Source organism: Cebus imitator, unplaced genomic scaffold (assembly GCF_001604975.1).
Source record: "Cebus imitator isolate Cc_AM_T3 unplaced genomic scaffold, Cebus_imitator-1.0 Scaffold238, whole genome shotgun sequence".
NCBI lineage: Eukaryota > Metazoa > Chordata > Mammalia > Primates > Cebidae > Cebus > Cebus imitator.
The window spans coordinates 2,104,595-2,128,580 of NW_016107553.1; the positions used below are offsets into that span (position 1 = coordinate 2,104,595).

Consider the following 23,986-nt stretch of genomic DNA (forward strand, 5'->3'; position numbering starts at 1 on the left):
CATGTTGACCAGGATGGTCTCGATCTCTTGACCTCGTGATCCACCCGCCTCGGCCTCCCAAAGTGCTGGGATTACAGGCTTGAGCCACCGCGCCCGACCTATTATTTATTTTTTATTGTTATTTTTTGAGATGGAGTCTCACCCTGTCGCCCAGGCTGGAGTGCAGTGGCGCGATTTCGGCTCACTGTGACCTCAGCCTCCTGGGTTTAAGCGATTCTCCTGCCTCAGCCTCCTGAGTAGCTGGGATTACAGGAGGGTGCCACCACTCCTGGCTAGTTTTCTGTATCTTTAGTAGAGACAGAGTTTTACCGCAGTGGCCAGGCTGGTCTGGAACTCCTGACCTTGCGATCCGCCCACCTTGACCTCCCAAAGTGCTGGGATTACAGGTATGAGCCACCACACCCGGAATAGACTTTTATTTTGACACATAAAAATAAAGAAATGAGTTGATTCAGAGTTTAACAGGTACAATTTTAAAATAAGTGATTTGTTCCTGCATTGAAAACTAAAATACAAAGAAATCTGGTGGATATCAAAAATTTGTGACTAAATCTATTTTCACCTGACCTCCAGGGTTAATATCACATTTCATATTAAGGTGTTTTTAAATTCTATATTAAAAGTGATTCTTTTATGCCATCTCTGCTGAAAAATTAAAAAAAAAATTTAAGTGTTTATGTATGGTTAAATTTCAAGTATCTAAGATTCTCCAGTAGTTACCCCTCCCTTGCCTGTTCCTCTCCACCCCAGTCTCTTTCTAGTAGGATTCCTATTGCTGGCTACCCAGTCATTACCATTCTAACCATTTAAGGTAGCTCTGCTTGGTTTATTTATTCTGAGTACTACAATTCAGTTTCCCTTTAACCTGGCTTCCTATGGCAAGTTGAAAAACCAGTTTATTTTTCTCCCTTTTATTTCAACAACTCATGATTTAGATTGGTTAGGAGAATATATTATAATCAGGACACAACCTTTTCCCCTCGGGATCTGTATTTGTGAGACTTCCTCCTTTCCCGGCTGAACGTGCTGAAGTCAGACCGAGTACCTTGTGAAGGACTTCAGCCCCCACAGTTCCCTGTTTGCGCATGCCCTCTCTTCTTACAGTTGTCAAAGTGCTTTTGCCAGAGCGGTCACATAATCAACCTGAAAGAAGAAAATTAATACTGTATACTTTAAAATTTTATCGATTCTTAAAAACTGGACACTCAAAGGTAACTGCTACTAAGATTTTTTTACTTGAAATTGGGTTATTGCATGTAAAAGAGTATCTATTGTGTGTGGTGGGGGAGGGGAAGAAGGTATCTATTTCTCAGTTTGCTGTAAATAAGCAAAAACAAAACTAAAAAAACCCAAAAACCAAGAAACAACCCCAAGAACACAAAACAAACTATACAGGCAGTTACTGAGAGACACTGCATATTACCTTTGTAAATATTATCTTAATCTATTGCTTACCTTTTGTTTGAAAGGGTCTTATTTATTAAAGGTGTGTCTTGACCTTGACATAGTGAATTTATGCAGAAAGTGAAATTTACATTTTTCAGGATTGTTGAGAAGAGAAATAGGTGTTCCTAGTGTAAAATTTTAAAAATTCAATGAATATATTAATATTGATTAAAGCTATTATAAAATGTTCTGAGTGCAGCTTACTTTTTGGCTTTTTTGCTGAGGTACAGCATTAATTTTTCCACGAAGAGCATGTAGTTTAATCTGAAGGCATTAACAACAAGCCTTGAGTCAAGCAATCGGAAAAGCAGAGTGATATTAAAATTATAATCAAATGCCTATTTCAGCCATGATGATATGGCTATTATAGAGACAATTCTAGCTCACTGGAAGTGACTCAAATCCCAGATTATAATGGTTTACTGCAGCACTGTTTAAACCAAGTATGAAAATGTCTCTTTCTATGACCATCTTTGGCACCAATAGAACTTTGTGCTGTCTGAATCCAAGCTTCGTTTGTCTCTTTGTATTATATTTTACAATATTGATCAAAACTATTGTTTTAGACCAAGGGAACTGAGGAACATAAAAGTAATCTCTTAAATAGATTTTATTGGTAGTAGCCGACAATCTGTGTTGTATATTATATTGAGTTGGGTTTTTTCCCTGGGAGAGGGTGAAGGGAGGAATGGCAGGGGGATGAGGAATAGAAGGGAGAGTGAAGTGGCTGTGAATTTTCATACACAAAATAGTGGAGAGCTAAAGGCTCTTCATATTTTGTGTATGAAACTTTGAAATAAAGGATATTAATGAACCATTTTAATGATAGTCTTTAATAAAATAACTACTTTTAATCCCATTTCTTATCTGATAATTTTGCATAATAGTTAATATTTTCATTATCTGATACACTGATTTTAACAATAGTTATTATCATGAGGATGTGTATGTATCTGAACGCCTTCTCACAAGTGTCCTGAGAAGGATTCCTCTAGAAGTATCTGGGTTAATTAAGTAACTGCATACATTTATTAATAACTTTGTTGCAATTGTACTGAATCATCATCTAAAAATAATTATATGTTTGGTCATATACTCCTTTAACATTTCAAAAATATTTGTTTTCAGGATCTCAGCACCGTAATATTCACATATTTAAAGCAATTAACATGTTTTAAGGACAAGCTAACTACATGTACGGCAATCTCCAGGCTTTGAGTGATTAGTAATTTTCATCCTTGAATAAGAAAACAGGCTGTATGGTAGAGGTGAATATAGCCCTTGTATGTGAAATGGAAAATACCATACACTCCTTATATGGCTAAATGAAGCAGTGATGGAAATGCACTATAATTACAATGTATAAGAATTTGGGACTTTGTACTCTCTATTTTTAACACTTTTGCTAGCATATGGTAATTAAGGGTCTTCAAACCATAGTGTTTTGCTGCTAATACTAGTGATAAGAGAATGGCTTCTAAATTTGCCAAAGTCTTGTGACCAAGGCAGCAGCAGGAGGATTCAAAATTGAAAATCTGGCAACCCCAGAATTATCTTGACTGTCTACTTAAATCTCCGAGGGATTTTTTAAAGCCCCACCCCCACCCTATCTCACAGGCGCTGGCTCGCTGGGGCGCGCGCACTCTCTGACCTTAAATCCAACCAGAAGCATTTCTTCACTCTGCAGAGAAATTCTCAGGCTCCTGTTGAGACCTGAAGCACTGAGATGCCAAGAAATCTCTTGTGCGGCTGAGTTGGAGACAAGAAAATTGGGGAATAAGCAGTAAAACCATAATCCTTAGAGTAACAAGAAGCAGGCAGTTCCAAACGTTTCAGTAGGTTTTTACCTCTTTAAAAACGTTTTTTTTTTTTTTTTAACTGTCTCCTAACAAAATGGAGTAGCTGCAGCTACTGGGAGGCCAGAGAATGATTGTGCAGCTGAGTCCTTCTAACAAATGCCAAGGATTTCCTCCCTCGTGGTTCACTGCAGCTAAATGAAACAATTATCGACGCAAGAAGGCAGTTTGCTAATCAAGAGGGCTAATACTGCCTTTTTTTTTTTTTTTTAAGTGTTCGAGCTGGGGAAGGGAGAAGAAAGGGTCCTGTGTGCGGTGTCTTTTTAACCTTGCTGAAGGACGCAGCAGTATTTATTGACGTATGCAAATAACTGGGGGAGGGTGGTGCTTGGGAAAAAACAGGAACCAGAATCAGTTTCTCATTGCAGGGCGAACGCTCTGAGTTCCGGTGAAGGGAAAAGAGACGTGGCGAAATTGCTGTCTTTCTGTCTTATAAGTACATCTCTCACTAATACAGAAAAGGAACCAAGACATCTGAAAGGGTGAAGACGCTCTCACAGTATTTTTAGAGACCTTGCTCGGCACCTTCCCTACCCCCACCCAACAGCGCGACCTGTTCTTCTAAATGGGAGATTATGGATTTGCATTGCAATTGGCTAGTAGCCGTGGCGATGGATTTTCGCAAGTAAAACACCCGCCCGCTTCAGCGAGGGACATTAATGATCACATTGACAATAACGCGTCTCTCTTTTTTCCCGTTTCAGCTGCGCAAACCATGCAGGATGATTTACTGATGGACAAAAGCAAAACCCAGCCCCAGCCCCAGCAACAGCAGCGGCAGCAGCAGCAGCAGCAGCAGCAGCAGCAACAGCAACAGCAACAGCAGCCCCAGCCTGAGTCCAGCATATCCGAAGCCCCGTCCACGCCCCTCTCCTCAGAGACCCCCAAGCCGGAGGAAAACAGCGCAGTGCCGGCCCTCAGCCCAGCCGCTGCCCCGCCGGCCCCCAACGGCCCAGACAAGATGCAGATGGAATCACCGCTTCTGCCAGGCTTGAGTTTCCATCAGCCCCCTCAGCAGCCGCCGCCGCCGCCGCCTCAGGAGCCCGCGGCGCCGGGCGCGTCGCTGTCGCCGTCCTTCGGCAGCACCTGGTCCACGGGGACCACGAACGCGGTGGAGGACAGCTTCTTCCAGGGGATCACCCCAGTCAACGGGACCATGCTCTTCCAGAACTTCCCGCACCATGTCAACCCAGTCTTCGGAGGCACTTTCTCCCCGCAGATCGGCCTGGCGCAGACCCAGCACCACCAGCAGCAGCCGCCGCCGGCGCCTCAGCCGGCACAGCCGGCGCAGCCCCCACAGGCGCAGCCCCCGCAGCAGCGCCGCTCGCCTGCCAGCCCCAGCCAGGCGCCCTACGCACAGAGGAGTGCCGCCGCGGCTTACGGCCACCAGCCCATCATGACCAGCAAGCCGTCCTCGTCTTCGGCGGTTGCAGCCGCTGCTGCAGCAGCCGCCGCCTCGTCGGCCTCTTCCAGCTGGAACACGCACCAAAGTGTGAACGCAGCCTGGAGCGCACCGTCTAACCCCTGGGGCGGCCTGCAGGCGGGCCGGGACCCTCGCCGGGCGGTCGGTGTGGGTGTGGGTGTGGGTGTCGGGGTGCCTTCCCCGCTCAACCCCATCTCGCCGCTCAAAAAGCCCTTCTCCAGCAACGTGATCGCGCCGCCCAAGTTCCCTCGTGCGGCGCCGCTCACCTCCAAGTCCTGGATGGAGGATAATGCTTTCCGGACCGATAATGGTAACAATCTGTTGCCATTTCAGGTAATGCTCTGGTGCACCTGCACACTCCTTCCCCTGCCCGGCTCCTTTTGCCCCTTCTCTGACTTTTAATCCTCAACCCGTTTTTATTTTAAAAGGGCAGCAATGTCCATCTCCTCTGCCCCTTTTCGAAGCCTCCAGTTCTCTGGGGCTGTTCCATTCTCAGGGGATGAGATTGGGAGAACATTGTAATTGCTGGAGGAATCGTATTCGTCCCTTCAGGGTAGAAAACACTTTTTCTTTTACTTTATTTTCTCCTTCATGGCGTTTGTACTTCTTATTTTGACTTCGTTTGACAGTAAAGCTGCAAGCGTATGGCAAGGTGCCGGCATAGTCCCAGGATGAGTAGGCTGAGATTCCTATCATTTTGAGTAGCTACACATTGCAGGTTATGCAATCCTGAGCTCAGGGTTCCGCCTGCAAGCCGTCCACACCCAAACCACCTTGGCTTTAATCTTAAAGAGGTTAACAACCCTTGAGTGGTGCTATTTCAGATGGTTGCATATGCTCAATTAAACTAATGTGAACACGTGTGTTTATGTCTCGCTAAGGTGCTAGAATCATTAATAACAATCAGCATATTGCCCCTGCTGGGAAAATTATGAGTGTGAGATTCCAATAAACACCCGCAACTGTGTAAGGGAAGGAGATGGAAGAGTGGAAATTCTAAGGGCAATCCTTTCCATGTTACCTACAAGAAGGATTTTTTTTTTTTTCCGGAGGTAAGAGACAATAGGACGTGACCTTCAGAGCCATATTGCAATGGAGTCTCTTTGCTAGCTAGCACTGAAATATTTAAAGCTGTAGTGTCCTTCACCAGTTGGGTTAAGAAGACAATACAGATCAATTACATCATTTGAAACTGGGCAAAGTGAAAGTCTTGCAATTTTAATGAAAAATGAATCTTGTGTCTTGGTGTTAAATGCCAATGAAAAACTCAGGAAGTGCCCCAGACAAAAAGGTGGAAATGAAGAGTGTCCTTATTTCTGTTCTTGCTTTCTGATCCAGTCCACAGCCATAGCAGTTGGCAGTGTCCTGGGCATCTTGGGTTGGAAAGGCATAGTATGGGTGTGTGTACACGGGTGGCTTTTGCTCCCAGGCAAACACTTATCCTTCACTTAGAAGTTGATTTGGCTGTAAGCTTCTAGGCCCAGTTAAAGAAAGAAAAAGGCGAGCGGGGAAGGCTTCTGACAAGACCCAATTTGGATGGTCAAGGAAATGAAGCAGAAATCTTTTGAGGAGTGCTAAAAGATGGGAGAACTGACTATTTGACAGAGGTATAGTGTCAGGTACAGTTGCAGCCTTCATCTCTACATTTCAGATGTTTGGAGTGGCTCCCATTCACGAAGAAGAGATGAGGTTATTGAGAAGAACATGACTCTCTAGGCTAGAGTAATGATTTTTAACTTTTGACAGTTCAAGGGAGTCCCTGATACCTCTAAATTGTGTATATGAGAGTTTTTAACGAGAGGATCTTCACGAGGAATTTTCACAAGGGTCCTTCAGGAATGGAAGATTTTAACATTAAGGTATTTTTCTTCCTATTCTAAAGTTTGCTTATTTTAATAAAATGAAGAGGTGTTGCAAGATGGGGTTAGTTTCATAGAGAAAAGGAGGAATTTGCTTTCTGGAATTTATGTGCTTATTTTTGGAGGTGGTAGAGCAGGGAAGCTACATTTGGTAGGAGAGGCCCTCTTTTTTTTTTTTTTTTTTTAACATTTCCTCTCTTTATTCTCATACTCGCTACTGGAGTTCAGTCTTACAGGATAACCTAAAATCTTACAGGGGGTTTTGGGAGCTGATAAGGTAGATAGATCTTGTTTTCTTTCTCTAGGAGATGACTCTGAATACAACTAGCTATTGGTGAATTATCTACTAGAATGGGGATTAGGGGAGATTAAATCCACATCATTTACTCAAACCTGATATTGACAAGTAGTATAGGGACTGCCAATTGTTACTCAGCAAACCATTCACCAATGATGCTAGTAAGAGCCAAATGGACTGGATTCAGTTCGGTCTCTTCTCTTTCCACCCCTGGTGATGCTATTGGATAGGCAAAAATGGCTATCCATTTTTGTAAGAGGACAGATTTGATTGGAAATTGAGTATTATTTATTTGGCTTCAGGAAAAATTACATATACATTATGTCTCATTTCTTTTTCATAAAATGGAGCTTAGGGTTTTGAAGCAATTTTAGGATCAGAGGAGGAACTTGGTTGTGTTTTGGCCGGAATATTATCAGACTTGGTTTGTGTTGATAACTGTATCAAGTTTGTCTAAGAAACAAAGAACACCTGAGTCTTGTGTACAGAATTTTGTGTATGTGCATTTTTTGAAATAGTTTTTCTAAAAAAGGAAGAAAATATCTTAAGTAGTTCTGATGACTTTTTCAAAATATTCTGGTAAATGTAATTTTATTTAAATCAGTTTATTCCAACTTTATTTTTTAATAGACTTTTTGAGCTATTAATAAAAGAGGCTTTCTATAGTGATCTACTCTAATGTATGTTAAAATTTTTAAAGAAACCCGTTCTGTCCTACACTGCTTCTTTTTTGCCAGTTTCTATCAACACAATAGATTTTGAGGAGCTTTACTTACATGGTTTACCTTGTAAAAGGAATCAGTGTATTTGAATGTGATTTTACAAACTATAATACTTTCTGGTTCTAATAAACCTGATTGGTTTCCTTGGGTTTTGGTGGCTGCTTTCTTAGGGATTATTTGTATCTAAAAGTCACTTCATTTCTACAGATAAAGAAGCTGAAATCCTGAGAGGTAGAATGACTGAATTCAGGTCCTACAGCTTTGGCTAATTTTGTTGCATGTGTCCTTAGTGTCCATGTAGTGCAAGAGCTGTCAGATAGAATTCATTTTAAGTAAGATTCTCTTTGGACTTCATGCAAAGGGACTTAGTGAAGTTTTCTATTAGGCTGATGCATCTTGGTGATGTAGCCATAAAAGTAATGGCAAAACCCGCAATTACTTATTTAATAAAAGGACTAGAGCTGAGATACTTTGTTTTTTGTTGAAAATTTGGATTTAAATAGCATCATTGTCCAGAGAAGTTTAGGAGGGACTTTTGAGAACACCTATTCTAGACCACCGTGCTCATATTACGGAGGATGAAATCAAAGTCTTTCAATGCGTGAAGTTACTTACCCAGGTTCAGGTTAATAATTTCTGTCAGAAGCAGGTTTTGACAGCAGATTGCCAGGATTCAGATCTCTGCTTTGCCAGTTATTGGCTTTATAATCATGAGCAAATTATATAAACATGCTGCCTCTCAAGTTCTTCACCTCTAAAATGGGAATAATAATAGTTTCTTGCTTCATACGAGTTAAAATGTAAAACTAAATATAAAGTGTTTTGCACAGTGCCTGGCTCATAGTAAAGTTTCCCATAAATGTAGGGTTATGATTATTGTTACTGTAATGGTGACCAGAGGCTGTGCATGATCTTGTCATAGTATGGATTACTGATTTTTTTTTTTTTCTTGAATTGGTGTCTTACCCTGTCACCTAGGCTGGAGTGCAGTGGTGTGATCTTGGCTTACTGCACCCTCTACCTCCTGGGTTCAGGTGATTCTCCTGCCTCAGCTTCCTGAGTAGCTGGGATTACAGGCACCTGCCATGACACCTGGCTAATTTTTATATTTTTAGTAGAGATGGAATTTTGCCATATTGGCCAGGCTGGTCTTGAATTCCTAACCTCAGATAATGTGCTGTCTTGGCCTACCAAAGTGGATTACCAATTTTTCATACAGTGCATTCTAAATAGCCCCAAACTTCGGTGTAATGCCATTTGTTCTTTTTTCCTATCTGATGGTACTCTCACGATCCAGAGCCTTTGGTCATTGTAGTAATGTGATGATCCAGCATTTACCTATGGGCCAGACCCTGTGCTAAGCACTTTACATGTAGTTTCTCACTGGAACTCCTTTGAGATAGGAGCTCCTTTGACATAGAAGGACTATTTTTATCCTTGTTTTGTTTGTTTTTAGAGACAGAGTCTTGCTCTGTCACCTAGACTGGAGTGCAGTGCTGCAATCTCGGCTCACTGCAACCTCTGACTTCTGGGTTCAAGTGATTCTCTTGCCTCAGCCTCCTGAGTAGCTGGGATTACAGTGTGCCACCATGCCCAGCTAATTTTTGTATTTTTAGTAGAGACGGGGTTTCATCATGTTGGTCAGGCTGGTCTTGAACTCCTGTCCTCATGATCCGCCTGTCTTTGCCTCTCAAAGGGATTACAGGTGTGAGCCATGGCACCTGGCCTATTATCCTTGTTATATTGACAAGTAAATTGTGGTTCAGTGCATTCACACTATTTGCTTAAGATCACAGTCACTGATTGGCAAAGTTGCCTCCAGAGCCCATGGCTCCTATTCCCTTGACTATACTACCTCTAATACATCACTTAACAGTGCAGTGTTGATGTAGGAAACTAGACTGAATCTGTACTTGACCTTATGAGATACACTGGAAGTTGTGTTTTTATTTTATTTTTTTATTATTTTTTTTGAGACAGTCTTGCTCTGCCACCCAGGCTGGAGCGCAGTGGCACAATCGTGGCTCACTGCAACCTCTGCCTCCCGGGTTCAAGCAATTCTCCTGCCTTAGCCTCCTAAGTAGCTAGGATTACAGACATGCAGCAACATGCCCAGCTAACGAATTTTTGTATTTTTAGTAGAGACGGGGTTTCACCATGTTGGCCAGACTGGTCTCGAACTCCTGACCTTGTGATCTGCCCGCCTCGGCCTCCCAAAGTGCTGGGATTGCAGGTGTGAGCCACCACGCCTGGCATGGAAGTTGTGTTTTTAAAAAATTTTGTATTTGCAGAAATGAAAAAAATATAGTAACTGTAAATATACTACCATGAAGATTGAACAGTTATGATTTTTTTCTGTTTACTTTATATATCTTTGAATATTATAGTAATATTGTAGACCACTCTGCTCATTTTACAGAGGATGAAATCAAAGTCGCAACATGGAAAATGACTTACCCAGGTTCAGGTTGATAATTTGTCACGGAAGCAGGCTTTAGCAGCAGATTGCCTGGATTCAAATTTAATTTGGAAAAAAATTCAAATTATTCCATGCTTTCTGTCTGTCTCTCTCCCTTTATCCCTATCCTTTTTTTTTTTTTTTTTTGAGACAGTCTCAGTCTTGCCCAAGCTGGAGTGAAGTGGTGCGATCGTGGCTCGCTACAACCTCCACCTCCTGGATTCAAGTGATTCTCCTTCTTCAGCTTCCTGAACAGCTGGGACTACAGGCACATGCCACCATTCCTGGCTAATTTTTATATTTTTAGTAAAGATGGGATTTCACTATGTTGGAAGGCTGGTCTTGAACTCCTGACCTCATAATCTGCCCACCTTGGCCTCCCAAAGTGTAGGGACTACAGGCATGAACCACCAACCTTGCCTATCCTTTTTTTTTTTCCTTCTACTCCTAAGTTAAAGGTGGTTGTGGGAAGTTTTATATTTATGACATGTCTAGTTAAATATAACTTTATTAATTTTGCTGATGGGTTATCAATAATAGGAAATTCCTTACATGAATTCATGAGAATATAAATGATATTTAAAAAACAAAACAAATATGCCTACTCATATTTTTAGGAAATATCAATATTTTTCAAGTAGTTTGTGTTCCTTTTTCTTTTCTTTTGACAGACTCTTGCTCTGTCACCCAGCCTGGAATGCAGTGGGATGATCTTGGCTCACTGGACCCTCTGCTTTCCCTGTTCAACAAAGTCTTATTCCTTAACCCCCTGAATAGCTGGGATTACAGGTGTGCACCACCATGCCCCATTAGTTTTTGTATTTTTAGTAGAGATGGGGTTTCACCATGTTGGCCAGGTTTGGTTTGAACTCCTGACCTTGAGTTATCTGCCAGCTTTGGCCTCCTAAAGTGCTGGGATTATAGGTGTGAGCCACTGCACCTGGCCCCTCTTTTTTTCTAAGACCATCTTTTCTGGAGGTAATATAAATTGTCTTGTTTATGATTCCTTTTGAATAAGAATAGTATGACCTAGATTTAAGACTCTTCTCTAGTTGGTTTCTTAACTACTGTTCCAATGCAAAACCATTTTAAGGTCCATTCAACCCCACAAACTGTTTCAGAACCTGTTATGACATAGCTGATATGAATGCCAGCAAAACCACATTATCTATTTTCCATTTAAAAGAGGGGTTGGTTAGGAAATATTAGGTTTTTGTGCTACTAGAAACGTTAATAATATAAAACTATATACTTCAAAATTGCATGTTGAAAAGTAGTTAACTTTGTTTAAACTCTTTATGACCTAATTGTGAGTTAGTACAAAAGAACCCTCTTAGAAATCTAATTTATATATCCTCTGACAAAGACACAAATTTCTACTTACAGAGCTTTCTCCATTGGTTAGCCTATTTTGATGTATTTTAAGGGCTGTGTGAGGTGTAATACTTGTCCAGTTGGAACTGGTTTTCATTGCTAAGTTGATTTTTTTTTTAATAGTATTTTGATCCACAGGTATCAAAAGATTATACTTTGTTGGCCGGGCGCGCCTCTAATCTCAGCACTTTGAGTGGCTGAGATGGGTGTATCACCTGAGGTCAGGAGTTCGAGACCAACCTGGTCAACATGGTGAAACCCTGTCTCTACCAAAAAAGTACAAAATATAAAAATTACCTGGGCGGGTGGCGGGTGCCTGTTATCCCAGCTACTCGGGAGAGTGAGGCAGGAAAATTGCTTGAACCTGGGAGGCAGAGGCTGCAGTGATCTGAGATTGCACTATTGCCCTCCAGCCCGGATGACAAAAGTGAAATTCCATCTCAAAAAATATATATATGTGCTTTGTTTACTGCAATATGAATTAGATGGGGGAAGCATACAGTAGTGGACAACCCATGAAGCTTGGAGTAAGGAAGACACTGGTTAAAGCCTTAACTCTGTCACTAGTGATGGGGTCAAGTCACTTATCCATTGATTCTTTTTCCCAATCTGTGAAAATGGTGGGAGGGAGTTGGGGGAGAGAGTGGATGGAAGGAAAAATGAGGAGGTGGGAGGGGAGAGGGAGCCTAGCTTCAGGGTTTGCTTTGTGAGAGAATGTGTACAAAGTGTTCTGAAAATTAGATACTGTTATAGGAATACTGTTATGGCTCTTGGATGCCTGCCTAACTTCTGTAATTGTAGTCAGAATTAGAGTTTAAAAGAGGAAATATTGATATTCAGTAGTCCAAAGCTAAACAGTAGGTGATGGCATATTAGAGGAGAGGGGCTAGAAAGAGGCAAGGAAGAACATCAAAAGGCACTTTGTATATTAGGGTGACTGCCTATTCTAGAAGGCTAGTCGTGGTTATCTGAAGACTAGGAGTGTGTATAGACTTATGTCACACTAATATTGGAGATGTGTGACTCTCTGCTTGTGCTTATGGCTGACTCACCAATGTAAGTGTAAGGGTTTTCCTGGATCCATGAACATTTTAAGTGGTGATAGGAGAAATGCTTATACTCTTAATTTTCTGTCTGCTATAAGGGTTGGGTTGATTTTGATGGTTCTGGAGATATCAAGGGTCTAATTTAAAACTCCTTACCACCTTTTCCCTGGAGGCCATACCTTACTCTCTGCAGTCAGTGTGGTTGTCAGAGATAGAATTCAGGATGGAGCTTCAAGTTTTGATCTTGAGAGTTAAGGTAATATAGCCATAACTTATAGGAGGCTTTCCTGGGGAGGTTGCTGTACTTGCAGTAGAAACCAGCCTCACAAGGTATTTTCTACAGCTGGTTTTTATACTTTGTGGGTAGCTTCTTCCGTGAGGGTTCAAATGCTGCATTTCACCTGTTATAGTTCGGTTCTACTATATTTAGTTTTCACACCCTTTAGTGTTCTTTATGGTTCTGGGCGTTTAAACTTCTTAATGTGAAACCATTCTGATATTTGCATTTTGTTAACTTGAAATAGAAAAGTACTAGTGAATTAAAGTACTACTGTAACTTAGCATCTTGGAATAAAGCCTACTTTTCTCTCCTAAGAAGCACTATTATATAATTCTCAGAAATAATAAATATTATTATATAAATGCTTGTTGGCAGGACTCAGAGGAGAGAGACAAATGGTCACAAAACAGCCTTTATATTATTTGAAGTGATCATAGAATTAATACACACAAAGGGAAGGAAACACTGTGTACTGATTATGTATGCATAGGACTATTGTGTGGCCAAATAGCTTCATTCCTCAAGCATTCAAACTCATTTCAAGGTCAAGATCAAAAACAAGTAACCCCCCTGTCTGCAGTAACTCAGTGCAACTAATTAAATGGTCAATGTCATCAAGTCAATCAGTGTCTAGAAGTGCCTGACACTTAGTAGGTATTCATTAAATGAATGAATGAACATTTAAACCAAGTTATAATTTTGTCCTTTATCTTTGCAATGTGGTATATTTAACATTTTTGCAACAGATTCTCCATTCTAGTATTTTAATTAATTTATTTATTTGAGATGGAGAGATGGAGTTTCTCTCTAGTTGCTCAGGCTGGAGTACAATAGTGTGATCTTGGCGCCACAACCTCCGCCTCCTGGGTTCAAGCAATTCTCCTGCCTCAGCCTCTCCAGTAGCTGGGATTATAGGCATGTGCCACCACACCCAGATAATTTTTTATTTTTTTGGAAGAGACGGGGTTTCTCCATGTTGGTCAGGCTGGTCTTGAACTCCTGACCTCAGGTGATCTGCCCTCCTCGGCCTCCCTAAGTGCTGGGATTACAGGCGTGAGCCATTGCACTCAGCTCATTCTAGCCCATTCTGGTATTTCTGTACAAGATATCATCGATAGAATATGGAAACATAAGTGAATATACATAATATTATAAAGGACATCTTCAATGTGTGAAAATATAAAATACTACATTTCCCAGACTTTGTGGACACCCCATAGTTGTGGCCTGTGACTTCATATATGTAGATTTGGTATGCCAAGAAGTAAGCAGATTTCTTGCTTTGACATAAAAAGTTTATGACCGCCAATAAATGGATACACTAGCTTATATCTTAAGAGTTAGATTTTTATTTATCTCTTCATCATTGATCAACTCATTCTTTTGGAGTTAATTTATCTTGTTATGGTGATTTGGTTTGTTTCTAACTTGTCATGTCGAGTTATTAACAATAGAATGGACTAGAATGAGAGTCAGGATAACTCTGACAATAACACTTAGAAATATTAAGGAGAAGACTGGGTGTGGTGGCTGATGACTGTATTTGCAGTACCTTGGGAGACTGAGGTGGGAGGATTGCTTGAGGCCAGGTGTTCAAGACCAGCTTGGGCAGCATAGTGAGACCCTGTCTCTATAAAAAAATTTTTTTAAATTAGCTGGGCGTGGTGTCACGTGCCTGAGTCCCAGCTACTCAGGAGGCAGAGGCAGGAGGATTGCTTGAGCCCAGGAGTTTGAGGTTATAGTAAGCCATGATTGTGCCACTGCACTCCAGCCTAGGTGACAGAGTGAGACCCTATCTCTAAAAAAAAAAAAAAAATCTTTTTTTTTAATTAATGAGGGAATTTTCTGGTTTGTTGGACAAAGAACAGGTTATAGTGGGCCCATTGAGGCAGTCATTAATTCCAGGCATGTGAGATTGGAAAGCAGAGATGTAAAGGGCAAATAATTTTCCATCTTAAAGATGGTAGGGTTTGAGGGCTGATTAGGGATGAGAGGGAATACTTCAGAGGAAACATCTTAGTGATCTGACAATCTAACGCCCTACTCAAACTCTAGGAGTCCTAGTTCTTAGGTTTCAAATAAGCAGCGATTAAAGGAGGCAGGAGGTAAATATACCCAGAAGCACCTCTCTTTTGCAATGTGAAGTGGAAAATTTCTTTTTCTTTTTTGGACCAGAGAAACAAAACCTAGATATGCAGAGAATTAAAATAGTGAAGACCAGTAAAGTTTATGAGTTTATGGGGGAAAGGCTGAGAGATAATGTTTTTGGTTTAGGCAGCTGGAGAAAATGATTTAGAGGTGGAAATAGTTAATAGGGGCAGATTGGAATTTTGATGACTCATAAATCAGGTGTGTTTTAAAGTGGAGGAATTTCAGAAAGGAAAGCCTTGTGTTGGGTATATTTGAACAAGTGATTTGACAGCTTTAACCCACCCATGCTTTTGTGTGATTCTTAATGTGTGGGAAGGAAAACCTTATTAGGATAGATTACTTTGTGGACTACTTATTAAAACACTACATCTTAGAAAGGAAACAAATACCATTCTAAGTCAAGAGCTTTTTCTGACTCTAGCCTCATTTTCCTAAATTGCACCCTGAGAATTAGAGTATGTGTTAGTTGATTAGTCATCTTGTTTGTGGGTTATAGCCTGGCATTGCGGAGAACAGTAAGGAATTCCAACCAGTCAATCATGTGGGAGGATCATAGGCAATAAAAGCAATGAAACCCGTCATCCTTTATTATTTAAATTGAATAAACTTGCCGAGAAATCAGTGGATGTTATTAGCCAGTCTGAGATATCATTAATAAGTTCTTACCAAAGTTGAAATTAGAGCTTTTGGAATTTAGTTCTGCTGTTCTAATACAGGGCTTAGTTTTCTAAATGGGTATAAAGATGATGAAATGCTTTGCGGCTTGGGGTGTATAGAGTCATAGGTTGATGAGCTTTGAGGTAGAGTTGGGGAAAAGGGTACAGGAGCCACCAGAACTGCATTTTATGTGTCCCTCTGTATTTCCAGGGAGAGAGGTGAACTGTGACATTCATTAAATTTTCAAAGGGGTTCATAACTTAAAAATGGTTAAGAGTTATAGGAGTAAAAGCACTGCTACATGGCACCCAGTGCAAAGTTTCAGGATTTTAAAACATAGACATCTGGCCAGGTGTGGTGGCTCATGCCTGTAATCCCAGCACTTTGCAAAGCTGAGGTAGGTGGATTACCTGAGGTAGGGAGCTCGAGACCAGCCTGGCCAACATGGTGAAACCCCATCTCTACTAAAAATACAAAAATTAGCTGGGCGTGGTGATGCACGTCTGTAATCCCAGTTATTCAGGAGGCTGCGGCAGGAGAATTGCTTGAAGAATTTCGGAGGTTGCTGTGAGCTGAGATTGTACCACTGCACTCCAGCCTGGGTGACAGAGCCAGATGCCATCTCAAACAAACAAACAAACAAAAAATGTAGACATCTCTTAAAATTTCCCTTTTTCTCTCTTCAAAGCTGAGAAAATTCCTGCTGAACTTTGATAACTTTTTGAATAAATGAAAACTAATTGCTTTTTTGATCTAGCTTTTTCTAAATTCAAATCTAGCAAATTCAAATGATTTTTTGTAAAAAATTATTTTGGCATTCATTGCATTGGTTTACATATATTTAAGTCACATAATTACAGTAGTTCTGTCATTAAAAAGGTTTAGAGCTGGGTGCAGTGGCTCATACCTGTAATTCTAGCACTTTGGGAGGCTGAGGTGGATGGATTTACTGAGTTCAGTTGTTCTATACCAGCCTGGGCAACATAGCAACATCCCATCTCTACAAAAAATGAAAGAAAAAAAAAAAAGTTTGGAGACAAACCTGTACCATCTCTAGGTAAGCTTGCAATTCATCTGGTGGACAGAAACTTATGGGCTTATTGGTCACGGGTGTTGAATGTGCTGTGGATATTTGTTATAGGGAAGATAAAACTCAGAGGTTAATCTGGAAAGTCAGTTACGTGAATGTCTTCGACTGGGTAATTTATAAATAATAGAAATTTTAATACTTCTCACAATTCTAGAGGCTAGCAAGTCCAAGATAAAGGCCCTAGCCTATTCATTGTCTGATAAAGTCTTGTTCTCTGCTTCATGAATGATGCCTCTTTTTGTGTCCTCACATGGCAGAAGGGGCAAACACACACCCTTCAAACAATCTGTCTCCTCTCTCCCTCTCCCTCTTTTAAGAGATGGGATCTCATTATGCTGCCCAGTCTGGACTTGAACTCCTGGGTTCAAGCTATCCTTCTGCCTCAGCCTTCTGTGTAGCTGGGACTACAGGCCAATCATCTTTTTTTTCTTTCTTTTTATTTTTTAAATTTTTTTTACAAAAGCTCTAATCCCATTAATGAAGGCAGAGCCTTCATGACTTAATTACTTCCCTGAAGGCCCCACCTCTTAATACTATCACATTGGGGATTAAATTTCAACATGTGCATTTTGGATATACCATATTCAGACCACAGCAGAAAGCTTCAGCTGTAATAGATGCTTATTATTATTATTATTATTTGAGGCAGAGTTTCGCTCTTATTGCCCAGACTGGAGTGCAGTGGTGCAGTTTTGGCTCACTGCAACCTCTGCCTCCCGGGTTCAAGTGATTCTCCTGCCTCAGCCTCCCAAGTAGCTGGGATTAAAGAAAGGCATGGCACACCTGGTTAGTTTTGTATTTTTAGTAGAGATGGGGTTTCACCATGTTGATCAGGCTGGTCTCAAACTCCTGACCTCAGGTGATCTACCTGCCTCAGCCCCCCAATGTGCTGATATTACAGCTGTGAACTACCAGGCCAGTATTCACCATTTTTGATGCCTTTAAGAACATGCACAATTAATGAAAGAAAGTCAAGATATCAACATTAATGGGAATTTGAAAGAAGGTGATTACAGTGGATGACTTTGAGAGGCTCAAGACTTCAGTAGGGGAGGTAACTGTAGATGTGGTAAAAATAACAAGAGAACTAGAATTAGAAGTACAATGTGAAGATGTGACTGAATTGCTGCAGTTTCATGGTAAAACCTGAATGGATGAGGAGTTGCTTCTTACGGATGAACAAATAAAGTTTTTATTGTTGTTGTTGTTTTTGAGGCGGAGTCTTACTCTGTCACCCAGTAGTCTGGAGTGCAGTGGCACCATCTCGACTCACTGCAACCTCTGCCTCTCAAATTCAAGCGATTCTCCTGCCTTGGCCTCCCAAGTAGCTGGGATTACAGGCATGTACCAACACACCCGTCTCAAAAAAAAATAAATCAGTCTCCCAGCCAGCCCCAAATCTTCTAAAATGTTAAATTTGTAACGCCTAGGAAATTAGAATTTAAAACTCCATTCACTGTATTTTTTGTATTTTTAGCAGAGATGGGGTTTTGCCATGTTGGTCAGGCTGGTGTTGAACTCCTGACCTCAGGCGACCTGCCCACCTCAGCCTCCCAAAGTGTTGAGATTACAGATGTGAGCCACTGTGCCTGGCCTGGAGATTGATTTTTATCATATTTTGATCTAGAATTTCTCAACATTCCAAAGACATGAGCTCATCAGAAGGTAATAAAATTATTATTTATTGTGATCCGCCCACCTTGGTCTCCCAAAGTGCTGGCATTACAGGTGTGAGCTACCGCGCCCGGCCAGTAATAAAATCATTTAGTTAACATTTTAGAGCTTATTGCCTGTTTTCTACTTATTTGCCATTGTAGATGATTCTATTTTACCTATCAGCTCTGGTGTGATCTAGAATATGAAATGTTATTCCAGAGTAGCTATTTTAAGGTAGATGAATCATGCAGGTATAACACAAAATTTTCATTTTAAGATGTAACAGGATATCTGATATTCTGATTTAGGCTGAGATTCATTATATGTGAAAAGTAGAAAACAACTTTTAGGAAATTACAGCTTAAGGTAAAAAATTTAAGGCCTGCGGTGAGGATTAAAGGCAGAAAAGTCTCTTGATAGTGAATATATTCCTTCACATTATGAGGTATAATGGAAGGTTGAAGCAGACAAGGGGGTTGAGGTGACATATTCTGTTAGTGGGACATAAATAATAGACAATGTATTGAATACTGAGACATCAAAGAACATTGAAAGACAGTGAAGATTTCAGCAAAGATGACAAAGCTGGGTAAAAGGATGCTTCAGTTTTTGTTACAATAATTAAATATTTTGAAAGGCAGCCATTTTATACATCCATGAAAGTTGCCCATTTTATATTCCAGTTTTATGCAAGCAAGCCATAGGCAAGTAAGCTGACATTAGGAATTTATATTAAGAAGTTTCTTCTAGGGGGTGTCATAAGCAAGTTCAAAACCCAATCTTTTAATCTTTTACGGCATGATCATAATATTCATGATGCACTGAAGACACTTCTTGTTCGTTTTAAACCATCAAAGAAAGTATGTTCAGCATAATTTGTATTGCATATATTATTAATAATCTGGACTGATGACTTTTTACAATAGTATTATAAAAAGATAAACTGTGTAGAAGAGGTAAGCACTATAGGTCTGTGTTCATGGGAGCCTTGGGAAGTTGAGGCTGCAGTGAGCCGTGATCACACCACTGCACTCCCCGCTGGGTGGCAGATTGAGACCCTGTCTGAAAAGAAAAAAAGAAAAGGGTGGAAGTGGAACTGCTGTGAGGTCAGGCCCTGGAGTGAATGAGAGTACCTCTTCAAGCTATAGTGCACCCTACAACAGCCTCTATTGTTCTTACTCCATAGGATTCACAAAGGGTCTTTGTTCAACAGTTTATGTTGGCCTGCTGTGGGTAGTTCACTTGTGGGTAGGCTGGAGAACAGTATCTATGCTTGTAATGGTTTTCATTAAAACACAGACTGATGTCTTCATTTTTTATATACTTAGGCATACACATATACACATATATCCATGCATCCTGTAAAGATCGAGTAGGAGACATTTTCAGTAAACCATGTAATGTCAAAGTCCTATCAGTGATCTAAAAGTCAGAATTTCTCTTTGATTTTGTTTTGAGTTTTTATTGTTGTTGTTGTTGTTGTTTTAAGACAGAGTCTCCCTCTGTTGCCCAGCCTGGAGTTCAGTGGCGCAATTTTGGGTCACTGCAACCTCCGCCTCCTGGGTTCAAGGTTAATTCTCCTGCCTCAACCTCCCGAGTAGCTGGGATTGCAGGTACACACCACCATGCCTAGCTAATTTTTGTATTTTTGGTAGAGATGGGGTTTCACTATGTTGGTCAGGCTGGTCTCAAACTCCTGACCTCATCATCCTCCTGCCTTGGTCCGCCAAAGTGCTGGGATTACAGGTGTGAGCCACTGGCCCAGCCTTGTTGTTGTTGTTTTTTGAGACAGGGTCTCACTGTCACCCACGCTGGAGAGTAGTGGTGTGCAGTCATGGCTCACTGAAGGCTTGACTTCCTGGAATCAGGAGATCCTCCCATATCAGCCTCTTGAGTAGCTGGGACTATAGGTGTGGACCATCACCCAGATAATTTTTTTGTAATTTTTGTAGAAATGGGGTTTTGCTACTTTGGCAAGGCTGGTCTCGAATTCCTGGGCTCAAGCTGTCTAACTGCCTCAGCCTCCCAAAGTGCTGGAATTACAGACCCAGCCTCTTTGATTTTGGAATACTATTTTGTCAGTGGTCATTTATGATCATTTGTTGTTAATATGAATTTAATTTGATTTCTGAAGTACTCATTGATGGTAGAGAGAGACTTGAGAAGCATGCTGGAAATGAAAGGAAGGCTGCCAAAGTTGCAGAATTTATTGTGAATCATCATATTGATAAATTAATGAAATATATTAATATTCAGTTGCCACCATAGTGGTTTTTGTCATCATTGCATAGCTTTCAAGTTGGGATTTTTACTCTGTGTGTGTGTGTGTGTGTATTTATATGTATTTTTTGTTTGTTTGTTTTTGAATCTCACTTTGTCACCAGACTGGAGTGCAGTGGCACGATCTCAGCTCACTGCAACCTCTGCCTCCCAGGTTCAAGTGATTCTCCTGCCTCAGTCTCCTGAGTAGCTAGGACTACTGGCGCGTGCTACCACATCCAGCTAATTTTTGTATTTTTAGTAAAGATGGGATTTCACCAAGTTGGCCAGGATGGTCTTGATCACTTGACCTTGTGATCTGCAGCCCTCAGCCTCCCAAAGTGCTGGGATTACATGCATGAGCCACCATTCCTGGCCACCAAAATATATTTTTTTTAAAGGATTTTTATTCTGATGTTTTAGTTGAGGTTTTATAGGATTTGGAGAGCATCTGATATCTTTGTTTATTAAATGAAAAAAATCGGCTGGGCATGGAGGCCAAAGCAGGCGGATCACAAGGTCAGGAGATCGCGACCATCCTGGCCAACATGGTGAAACTGCGTCTCTACTAAAAATACAAAAATTAGCTGGGCTTGGTGGTGCACGCCTGTAGTCCCAGCTACTAGGGAGGCTGAGGCAGGAGAATTGCTTGAACCCGAGAGGCAGAGGTTGCAGTGAGCCGAGATCACACCACTGTACTCCAGCCTGGGCGACAGAGCGAGATTCTGTCTCAAGAAAAAAATAATAAAATCTTTGGCCAGGCATGGTGGTTCGTGCCTGTAATCCCAGCACTTTGGGTGGCCAAGGCAGGCAGATCACTTGAGGTCGGGAGTTGGAGACCAACCTGGCCAACATGGTGAAACCCCGCCTTCACTAAAAATACAGAAATTAGCCAGGCATGGTGACTTATGCCTGTAATTCCAGCTATTTGGGAGTCTCAGGCAGGAGGATCACTTGAACCCAGGAATTGGGGGTTGCAGTGAGCCAAGATTGCACCACTGCACTCTAGCCTGGGCAACAGACCAAGACTCTGTCTAAAAAAAAAAAAATTAAAAATTAAAATTTATAAAAAATCTTTTACTAATGTTGGAAATGCTGGGAAAGTTGAAGAGAAATTGTTAAAATAAGTTTGAGCCAGGCGCAGTGGCTCATACCTGTTATCCAAGCACTTTGAGAGGCTGAGGCAGGCGGATCACCTGAGGTCCGGAGTTTGAGAGCAGCCTGGCCAATATGGCAAAACTGTCTCTACTAAAAGTACAAAAAAAATTAGACGTCATGGTGCACGCCTATAATCCCAGCTACTCAGGAGGCTGAGGCAGGAGAATCACTTGAACCCAGGAGGTTGCAGTGAGCTGAGATCATGCCACTGCATTCTGGTCTGGGCAAAAGAGCAAGACTTTGTCTCAAAAAAAAAAAAAAGAAAGAAAAATAGAATGATGTCTTAGTCCATTTGTGCTGCTATAACAAAATACCACAGACTGGGTAATTATAAAGAACAGAAATTTATTTCCTCACAGTTTTGGAGGCTGGGAAGTCCAGAATCAAAGTTGGATTTGGTGTCTGGTAAGGCCTGCTGTCTGCTTCCAGGATGGTGCCTTGATGCATTATCCAAAGAGTATGCTGTGCCTTAACATGACAGAGGGACAGAAGGTCAAAAAGAATCTAAGCTGGTTCCCTCTAGCCCTTTTATAAGGCACTAATCCATGCATGAGGGTAGAGCCCTCATGACTTAATCACTTCCCAAAAGGCCCCCATCTCTTAGTATCACCACAATGGAGATTAAGTTCAAGACATGAATTTTGAGGGACATTCAGACCATAGCAGGTGGGATGGGTAACTATTTGGGGGAAAATGAAAATGGTTGTGTGTTGCTTGAGATTATATGTTCGCATTGGTAGAAAGTTGAATGTTGAGTCATATGTATTGTTTTCTATTTGGTGATTTGGGGGATAAATTTGGCTTTTTATAAGTATGACCTTTATTTCTATATTTCTGGAGTTTAAATCTGACCATCAATTGCAGTCAAAATGGCAGGGTGTAATTTACTGTGTACTGGGGAGATTTGGTAACCTTCAGCTAATTTGCTACATTATAATCAGCTCTAGACTAGGAGAGTTACCCTAGTTGTTGGGCTTTAACATAGTGCTCTAATGAGTCCTGAGACTGTTAGAAAAGTAGTGGAGATGGCCATGTTTGTTTTGTGTTTCACCTAAAATCTACTGCTTTAAAGACTAGTCAGGAGTTAGGTGTCAAATCATAAATATCGTAAGGTTCTACAAAGTTAAAAAATTTAGGACATGTTTATAGCCTGTTCTTAAGATTCAAGCTTCCATGAAGTTGATATATTATGCCTGTTGTTTCTACGTTAATCTTTTGTTCTCCTACTCTATCATCCCAGGAACTGAAATAAGATAGATTGCTATAAGCATGGATTTTAATTTTGGTAATTTAAATCACTAGACAGAACAACTTATTTATAAATTGCCCTTTTCAAAACATTCTTCATTGTTTGTCTGTTAAACTTAATGAATCGCCAACACAACTTATTTTATTTTACAATTCTTATTCATTGACTTTTGTTAAAGCCCCATGTAAAGACCACTAGGGAAATTTGTTAAACATTATATAAAACTGAGTTTCATAAACTTGCTGAGCAAGCACTACCTTGACAGCCTCAGGAGTGTCTTAGAAGGAAGAGTGTCTTAGTATGGGAGAAGTTAGGGTACTTAATAAGGTTTTGGGGCCTGGGGTTACTAATAAGGTGGTTTTAGGGCATAAGTAAACAAGATTTGGGTAGGGATTAGTAAAATTTGTGAACTGGCTTAGTTGCTGAAATAGTCATTAGTCTTAACTTTGGAATGCAGAAATTTAAGCAGAGTTACCATGAAATCTGTGGCAGTGCTGTCTGAAGAAACATACTGCAAGCTACATAGGTAATTTTAAATTTTCTAGTAGCACATTTGAAAAGTAAAAAGAAATGGGTGAAATTAATTTTTAAATTTTATTTATTTTTTGTAGAGATAGAGTCCTATGTTGTCCTGGCTGGTCTTGAACTTCTGGCTTCCAGTGATCCTCTCACCTTGGCCTCCCAAAGTGCTGGGATTATAGGCACCATGCTTGGCTGAAATTAATTTTAATAATATGTTTATTTAACCTCTATATATGAAATGTTATTTCAACACATGATCAATATAAAAATTATTAATGAGATGTTTTACTTTTTTTAAAAAATTTTTTTATTGCATTTTAGGTTTTGGGGTACATGTGAAGAACATGCAAGATTGTTGCATAGGTACACATGTGGCAGTGTGATTTGCTGCCTTCCTCCCCATCACCTATATCTGGCATTTCTCCCCATGCTATCTCTCCCCAACTCCCCACCCCTGCTGTCCCTCCCCTATTTCCCCCCAA

At 40.8% G+C, this 23,986-nt stretch overlaps 1 protein-coding gene across 11 annotated transcripts in view; it reads left to right on the forward strand.

Annotated features, from left to right (window-relative positions):
* The window catches only part of CPEB3 (cytoplasmic polyadenylation element binding protein 3), a 246,448-nt gene that overhangs the window by 43,319 nt on the left and 179,143 nt on the right, over positions 1–23,986 (forward strand). For 5 of the 11 annotated variants that reach the window (XM_037727733.1, XM_037727734.1, XM_017498201.2 and 2 more), the window contains exon 1: positions 3,792–5,058. In XM_037727733.1, coding sequence (XP_037583661.1) covers positions 3,868–5,058 — 1,191 coding nt within the window. In that variant the 5' untranslated portion in view covers positions 3,792–3,867. The other 6 variants (XM_037727736.1, XM_017498193.2, XM_017498195.2 and 3 more) reach the window with 4 other exon arrangements.